This window comes from Mercurialis annua, linkage group LG7 (genome assembly GCF_937616625.2).
Source record: "Mercurialis annua linkage group LG7, ddMerAnnu1.2, whole genome shotgun sequence".
Classification (NCBI taxonomy): domain Eukaryota; kingdom Viridiplantae; phylum Streptophyta; class Magnoliopsida; order Malpighiales; family Euphorbiaceae; genus Mercurialis; species Mercurialis annua.
This window is the reverse complement of record NC_065576.1, coordinates 43,508,642-43,517,194: the sequence shown is the minus strand read 5'-3', so window position 1 is coordinate 43,517,194 and position 8,553 is coordinate 43,508,642. Positions and strand designations below refer to the sequence as shown.

The 8,553-nt window shown below is 34.0% G+C and overlaps 1 protein-coding gene across 2 annotated transcripts; it reads left to right on the top strand.

Moving 5' to 3' along the window:
* Nucleotides 1-848: 848 nt before the first annotated feature.
* LOC126656263 (E3 ubiquitin-protein ligase COP1) lies at nucleotides 849-8,320 on the top strand. 2 transcript variants are annotated; one of them, XM_050350783.1, is made up of 13 exons: nucleotides 849-1,272; nucleotides 1,416-1,493; nucleotides 2,125-2,280; nucleotides 2,483-2,836; nucleotides 3,079-3,248; nucleotides 3,376-3,441; nucleotides 4,250-4,328; nucleotides 5,049-5,204; nucleotides 5,347-5,445; nucleotides 6,529-6,633; nucleotides 7,121-7,300; nucleotides 7,731-7,841; nucleotides 7,934-8,320. In XM_050350783.1, exons 1-13 carry the CDS (start codon nucleotides 946-948, stop codon nucleotides 8,102-8,104), a joined length of 2,052 nt encoding a protein of 683 aa, XP_050206740.1. In that variant the 5' UTR covers nucleotides 849-945; the 3' UTR covers nucleotides 8,105-8,320. The 2 variants fall into 2 exon arrangements, with proteins under 2 accessions (XP_050206740.1, XP_050206741.1); XM_050350784.2 differs by having other exon boundaries at nucleotides 1,142-1,272; nucleotides 2,121-2,280.
* Nucleotides 8,321-8,553: the final 233 nt, after the last annotated feature.

The following is an 8,553-nucleotide window of genomic DNA, read 5'->3' as shown; positions in this document are numbered from 1 at the left end:
AAAAAAGAAAATATTAAAGTTTTGGCCTGAATATTATGACATGATTATTCAATGTTTATTGAAGGTTATTATATTCTTGTATTTATAGTGGTGTATTTATGCAATTCATGGATTAAATACCAATCCATATTTTTTTTAATAAGTAGCGCAATTTCTTTTAATATTAGGAATACCCACCTGAATTTTAATATTTATCCTTAAAGGATGAGGATTATCAACTTGAAAGCACATATATTTTTATTTGTTTAGGTCTTTGTAATTATTAAGCACACGTATTTTATATGTTTATGTCTTTGTATTTGTTAAGCATAAGTACTCTTGTATGAAAAGTGCATCAGAATTAGGAAAATTGAGCGTATTTTTGTCAATTAAGGGAAGTATTTTCCCCGCAAATACATTTTTATATATGTTATAGATATAGATTATAGATTATAGATGTGGATGAATTAAAAAAAACAGACGAACTAAAGAAAAAAGTGAAAATACATGAATTTTAGGATATTATTATGCCGTAATTTTTGATGATCCAAATTCAAATACGTCTCAAATGACCCAATTCTCCACAACCCAAACCAGTTTCCACCTCCAATAACTAGTACCACAACAAAATCTTAGAGCCTTACGATTTTGAGGTCAAAAAGTCAAAATATTGAACATAATGATTAAAATGTAATTTTGTTTATGAAAACATGTGACAAAAATAGGGAGTAAAATGCTCAATAAGCCCAAACCTAGAGGGGTTATCAGTAATTTTCATAAAACTTATAGAAAACCATATAAAAAAAAACAAAATCACGTGGATTTTTCTCACCCTCACAGCATATACACTCTGGACCCACTTTAATTCGACCACAGCTGCGATTCCAAATACATTTTCTTCTACTTCACACCAAACGCAAATTTTCACACACCATCGACACTTGAAAACGCTGTCGTTTTGTACTTATGGAAGAGGTATCGACTGGGGCAACAGTCCCGGCGGTTAAGTTAGAGCCGAAGCCATCGTCCTCCTCCGCCGCTGTGGTGGCCATTGCAGCAGCACCGGCGTCGTCCGAGCATACAGCGGAGGAGGAAGCAGGAAAATCGGAGGCGGATAAGGATTTTCTATGTCCGATATGTATGCAAATCATTAAGGATGCGTTTTTAACAGCTTGCGGACATAGTTTTTGCTATATGTGTATAATTACTCATCTCCGTAACAAGAATGACTGCCCTTGCTGTACTCAGTATCTCACTACTAATCAGCTTTTCCCTAATTTCTTGCTCCAGAAGGTTCGATTATTATTCTTATTATTAATTTTATTTTAGCTTATTTTTTCATCATGTTAAATTGAAAAATGTTATTGAAATTGTTAAAACTGCAGCTATTTATTTGTGTTTGAACGGTTTGTTTTTGTACTGCAATATATTTATAGCTATTGAAGAAAGCTTCTGCTCGTCAATCTTCAAAAAATGCGTCTCCTGTTGAGCATTTTCGCCGTGTATTACAGCAGGTTAGTCGTCGTTTTTTATTTTTTTTACCAAGTTATTCATTGTTAAGTTGAATTATAAGTAATGCTTTATTTATTGTGTTTTGATTATGTTATGTTTATATGTAATTTTATCAAAAATTAGCTGTTTGTTTATGGAGGAGAGGGTTCTGTAAGGTAGTAGAGAGTGAAGTTTAGGGTGATTTACTAATTTTATTATAGATGAGTAAGTGTTACTTTCCATCCAGAATTAGAGATATTTCACTTAAATTCAATTTAGTATTAACCATACAAATTTATGGTTATATTGTATCTAATCCAATTAAAGTTTTCAACAAATTGTTTAAATCCTTGCTTATGATGAATTATGTGCAAGAATTCAGTTGATTCTTGCGAGATTATGTTATTGCAATTTATATTTTTATCTCGATTTTCTTACTTTTTTGTTGTTGTTGGAAGCATTATATTTTGGCAACTATCACTTGTTGAAAATGAGAATTGACTAATTGAAATTCAATTGGCAATTTTTTTATTTTCCTAAAAACTATGTAAATGAAGCTAACTTGAAGCACTGTGACTCTTATTACTTTGCCTTCAATTAGCTTTAACGTTTTATAAACTCTTAAGATGACACGTTCTTGTGATCACTAGTCAGGGTTGTGAAATTTCAATTAAGGAACTGGACAGTCTTATGTCGATGCTATCAGAGAAGAAGAGGAAAATGGAACAGGAAGAAGCTGAGAGAAATATGCAAATACTGCTAGATTTCTTACAGTATTTGCGGAAGCAAAAAGTTGATGAATTAAACGAGGTATGGTTTATGTGTTTCGACCCTAATAAAAAAATTAGCACTGGTCCATCATATCATTTGGTATAACCAGATTAATTTTAAATGCTTAATTATGTGTTCTCGTTTGTGTAATAATTGTTTCATTGAATGCTTAAATGTTGTTTTACTTACAATAATATATGCTGAGATACCAATATAGATTATTTATCTTTTCCTTTTATAGGTACGCTCTGATCTCCAATATATTAAGGAGGACGTAGAGGCAGTAGAGAAACATAGAATGGAGTTATACCGCGTTAGAGATAGATACTCTATGAAATTAAGGATGCTTGGAAATGATCCCAATATGAGAAATCTACGGCCTTCAACTCACGAGAAGAGTAATAGTGGTGTGATTAGCAGTTCGTTTAGTGGAAGAGGAGGGATGACTACAGGGAATCTTCCAACCAAGAAAATGGATGGTAAGGCTCAAGGAAGCTCTCATGGGCTTCAGAGAAAGGATTCTTTAACTGGGCTAGACTCACAATTTAATCAGTCAGGGCTATCTGTTGTAAGGAAAAAGCGAGTCCATGCTCAGGTTTGTAGTCCTTCAAATAAAAATTGGATGACTGATGTACACTAATCTGAATTTGAGAAACTCATAATTTCAATATTTACCTGTTGGGTGGATAGTGAGGTGGAAAAAAAATCTAACACCTAAAGGCTATCAATCTTCTTGATGAGTTAGTTATATCTAAAAGTAGAAAATGAGGAGCTAGATCCCTTGTTTGCCCCCCTATGCGCATACATTCATTCGTTTCTTCATTTTTTTGACTGCAGTTTAATGATCTTCAAGAGTGTTATCTGCAAAAGCGTCGTCAGTCTGCTAATCAGGCGCTTAATCAGCCGCTTGACCAGCTTGAAAGGGATAAAAGTTTAATACAAAGAGAGGGCTACAGCGTGGGCCTTATAGATTTTCAATCTGTCCTCAGTACCTTCACTCAGTACAGGTAGAAATATCAGTCTATTGCCCTCTCGCATTATTTATAACTTGGAGTATTCTCGATGTTCCTATTTTCCTTTGTTACTTTACCTACATGTGATTGTGTGCATTCTTGTTTGTTCTTTTGAATTTAGTCGGTTAAGGGTCATTGCTGAGCTCAGACATGGGGATATCTTCCACTCGGCCAATATAGTGTCAAGGTGAGCTAATTAATTTTCATAACATAGAGGATTATTCTATTTGGTGAATTTAAGATCATTGTTTTCTTAATTTAGCTATGACCTATTAAAACGTGTTTTAATTATAAATATTTAACCTACATAAAGAAAGTATCCCTTGTAAATAAATTGTAAGGTACATGGTATTCTTTCCTCAAAGATAGTAATGTTTGTCATTACCAAATTTATGACATGTAAGTTAACCTGTGAGATAACATACAAAGCCACACAACAGTTGAAGAAACTTTGTTTTTGTCCCATTTAATTAATTAGTTTATTTTATGCTTAATTTATTCTCTTAGATTCTTCTGGTTTACATGTATAAGCATAGAAATGTAAAACGTTGATGTACTGAAATTTCAGATAGGGAATCTCTTTCTGAACTTCAATTCTATTAGTTTAATATGGTTGGACAAAATAGTTTGCAACCTGCATTACTGGGACAGTGGAATGTAAAAATACAGGGCAATAATTTTTATTCTTAGTCTCTTCATGATCTTATCAGTCTCTTTAAGATGCTGACAAGAAGTAAAACTAGAAAGTGAATCATCTACATTCTTATGCAATTGTGTTTTCTTTTGGAATGATCTAACTTGACTGGTTAAACTGGCGGAGAGGGTCACTCTCGGACTCTCAGTGTAGGTGTACTGCATCCCTTCTCGAAAATAGAAAAGCAAAATATTTTTTAGGATTTCCTTGAACTTGTGGCTTAGTTTCCCATAGCAGTAAAAAGTTAAATGATTTAACTTAAATCTGCTCATTCTCAACTGCTGAAAATGTTGAATTGCAGCATAGAATTTGACAGGGATGATGAATTATTTGCTACTGCTGGAGTTTCCAGGAGAATCAAAGTTTTCGACTTCTCTACAGTGAGATCTTTATATTTCAGTTCCTTTTACTTTGTATCACTCATGATGAATGACATGGAATACAACATACATACAGATTTATGGCTAATTGTTGGATCAATATGTGCTCTTTCTATCAAACTATTTAAATTGTATCCATCATTAACGTTTGGCAGAACTATAATTTTAGTTGTGTGTTTTGTTTTGGGTTGTTTTGGGTTTTGGGGGGTGGTTGCGAGCTGTGTGTTTTGGGGTGGGAGGGTCATTTTTTTTCAAGTTTTACCATAAGGATGTGAATGAAAAAAATAAAAAGACATTTTAGCAATACAAGAGGTTCCACATTTAAAATTAAAAGTATATTATATTAACTGAAGTAAATCTATAGGATATGAATTAGAAATATCAATTTTTTTGGGAGGTTTTCATTTCTGAGTTATTAAATAGTTTACGGGCAAGATTGTAACAGTGAAATTATTTTAACATATTTCCACCCCGGATCAAAGTTACTCCATAGAGTAAAAATTTGACACCATCAACAAACAGAATTGTGATCCTTTTTGGCCAATCTCTCCGAGTTGTTTGAGCTCATGGGTATTTTTTGATATGCATACATTAGGTGGAGCAGAAGTAATAACATACACCCTGCTCATGTAATTTTGTGCACAAACAAGTATCTCTTCAATTCAATATATTTTTTTAAGTTTCTTCGACTGTTTTTTTACCTTTGCCTATGCTTGCCAGGTTCTCAATGACCCTGCGGATGTGCATTGCCCTGTTGTGGAGATGTCAACACGCTCTAAACTTAGCTGTTTGAGTTGGAACAAGTTTGCCAAGAATCAGATAGCTAGTAGTGACTATGAAGGAATTGTAACTGTTTGGGATGTGACAACTAGGCAGGTAGTAATGAACTAATGACAATGGTTTGTTAAAGTTGTTTTATTATTACTCATACAGTTGTTTTTTGGAATTCTGTCAAAGTAAATTCTATATCTATTGGATAGGTTCTCACAGCTTGCTTTATGTACAATCCTCCTTACAGAGTGTGATGGAATATGAAGAGCATGAAAAACGTGCATGGAGTGTTGATTTCTGTCGCACAGAACCCTCAGTGCTTGTATCTGGCAGTGACGATTGTAAGGTATGGTACACTTTCTTTCTATTTCCAACTAAGTTTTTATGTTTTATATTCGCTCGGAAAGTTCAAAATGTTTAACCTGATAGCATTTCAGAGGATAAAGCAAATGCATTGTGTTCTATGTGCTTATTTACATTCTGCTCTGCTGGAATTCTCTTGTTGTTTTCTCTTAAGGCTGGGCAAGTTTTGCTTGTGTATTGTGATGTCATATATCCAATTATTTTCAAGTGGTACATAAACTGTTGCTAAGTATACGTGACTATATGAAACGCATGGGCAATATTAAGCATTTAACTTGAAAGCATTGTTGTAGAATACTGTTGATTAGGTTATACTGGAAAGTTGTACTTCTCTTCTATGTGAAAATATGGAGTTTCAGGGTTTTGCTCTCTCTCTCTCTCTCTATATATATATATGTATCATGTATGCATGCATGTGTATATTCTATATTTTTTTTTATGTATGAAAAGTTATGTAGGTGTAGTAATAACATATCCATTTATGCAAATTTATATCCCTGTTATCATCATCGCTGTTGAACATGTATGACCCTATTCTCATGTTAATGGTAAATGTGCTCGGGGCCGGGCCCTTATATTTCGCTTACTGTTAAGTGTGTGCGGATTTGTAGTAGCATCTGTTTCCTTTTTTCAATAAGTTGTTTTGAAGAGTTGTTGGATATAGATATTAAGTATTTGTGCTTTTTCATATTTTAATATAACTAAGTTCTGTGCTCATGCAATATTTAGAGAGAAAAGCATGTCCCATGGGGCATATAACGACGTGACAAGCAAAAAATTACATGATGTTTTTGATTGAACATGTTTTTTGGTGATTATGTTTTGCATTTCTTCTCAATAACTAGGCCAAGCCAAGCGTATAATGAAAACTCCATGCTTCGTGTATTTTTCAGAGAAAAGTGGTCTTAACTCATGTTCTGATAAGATAAATATACCTGAATCTCTTGATTGGGGAATGTGCTTGGTTTTATCTTTCTACTGCATTCTTGCACTTCCTTTCTTTTCCCACCATGTTGTCTACTTCGTATTAAACTAATTTTGTGCCTTTGCTTTATGAAACATTCAGGTCAAAGTTTGGTGCACAAATCAGGAAGCTAGTGTTCTCAACATTGACATGAAAGCGAATATTTGTTGCGTCAAGTATAACCCTGGATCTAGCAATCACATAGCGGTATGCTCCTCCCGGTTACATTGTTATTAACTTATCCTCTGTTAACGTTAAGCCAACTTAACCCTGTACCTGATATTAATTAGCAGATGCTTTGCACAGTCTATTGCGCTTATGAATTCCAAAACCCAGGTCTTTTGCAATCAAATTATGTATAGAAGCAATATGTTTTGCTCTTTGAATTCACACTTGAGTTGTTTCGGTTAATAAGAATGCATATGCGGGATTTTCCTAAACCTTTCTGAAACTGGTAAAGGAGTGATAAGTTGATCGCCATATGCTAAAAGCTTTTGCAGAAAGCATTAACTTTGATGTCTTATTGAACCGAATTTTGGTCCGATGATCTATTTATAGTTCAAAATTTATCAGTATACTTTGTCATATTTCAAAGATCATTATCCAATTTTGTGATAAAAGGCCTCACTCAATTTCGTTGTCAAGCCCTTGATGTAAATGCAGCCGTTAAATTAAAATCCTCATCTTTTTGCAGGTTGGGTCGGCGGACCATCATATTCATTATTATGACTTGAGAAACATCAGCCAACCACTTCATGTATTCAGCGGGCACAGGAAAGCTGTTTCATATGTAAAATTCCTGTCTAACAGTGAGCTTGCTTCAGCATCAACAGACAGTACATTACGATTATGGGATGTGAAGGAGAATGTGCCTGTAAGTATCATGTTTATGGGAGCAAATTTAGTTAACTTTAGTACCAAAAAACCAGCCTTGTGCATTTTTTGGTCTTCTTGAAATAGCTGAAAAACATTGAGGTTTAATTTTGAATTTCAGAATTGTGATGCTAAAATTTGTCAATTTATAGTCCATAGATGAGAAAATAAGATCTATGCTATGTGAATTAATTGTCAGGAATCTGAAATAGGACAAGTGTTAATTAGTGCATAAAAAATTTACAAGTTTGTATGACTGCTAGATATAGTTCATTTTAGATGAATTATATCAAAATGTCCTGATAATGGAGACGACGAAGCCGGGGAGGGGATTCTGGAATTTCGTTCTCGGTATCATTAGAATTCTTTTTACTGTTATTAAATTTGGAGTTCTATTGATGATATTCATATTTGGTTTGGACAAACTTCAGGTTCGGACATTCAGAGGCCACACAAATGAGAAAAATTTTGTCGGTCTCTCGGTAAATCGCGAGTACATTGCATGTGGGAGTGAAACAAATGAAGTTTTTGTCTATCACAAGGTTAGCTGTATATAAAAATATCAACCTCTACGGCATTATCTGCTCTCCTTTTAAAAGTTCAAATCAATTGAAGTTCCGAATCTGTTTTGCAGGAAATATCGAAACCTGTTACGTGGCATAGATTTGGTTCACCTGAAATAGATGATGCCGAAGAGGATGCAGGATCTTACTTCATAAGTGCTGTATGCTGGAAGAGTGACAGTCCTACGATGTTAACTGCAAATAGCCAAGGAACAATAAAGGTTTTGGTTCTTGCAGCTTAATAATTAAATTACTAGGGTATGAAAGAAAAAGGGAAATTAATGTTTTGAAAATATTTAGCGATAAACTGTTTATGGGTGATTATTGTTTTGTATATATATATCGCTCGAGCCTCCATTGGTTGATGGCGGAGCCTGTGGTTGTGGTTCCGGTTCTGTTTTTTTAGCTAATAAGTGTATAAGCTTTTACAAGAAATGCAGTCTCATAGAATTTGTTAATGCGTTAACTATCTATAGTTATTAGTATCAATTAGCTCTCTATAGACTATAGTCACTCTTTTCTTCAAAAGACGTTAAATCCCGACCACCTAGGATTTTAGTTGTTATAATTATGGAGATGGGTCGCTAATTCATAACCTGTCAACTGTTATTTTAAACAGTTTTGAAGAGGTACCACTACCAGTTATTAAAAATTATTTCCCCCAAACTTCATCCGAAGAACACCAATTTAG

Excerpts from the sequence above, each read along its gene's own strand:
- LOC126656263 (XM_050350783.1), top strand. The coding sequence starts at position 946 with ATGGAAGAGGTATCGACTGGGGCAACAGTCCCGGCGGTTAAGTTAGAG. Across the intron at positions 3,249-3,375 it reads AGTACCTTCACTCAGTACAG|TCGGTTAAGGGTCATTGCTG; the intron begins GTAGAAATATCA and ends TTTTGAATTTAG. Across the intron at positions 3,442-4,249 it reads TCGGCCAATATAGTGTCAAG|CATAGAATTTGACAGGGATG; the intron begins GTGAGCTAATTA and ends GTTGAATTGCAG.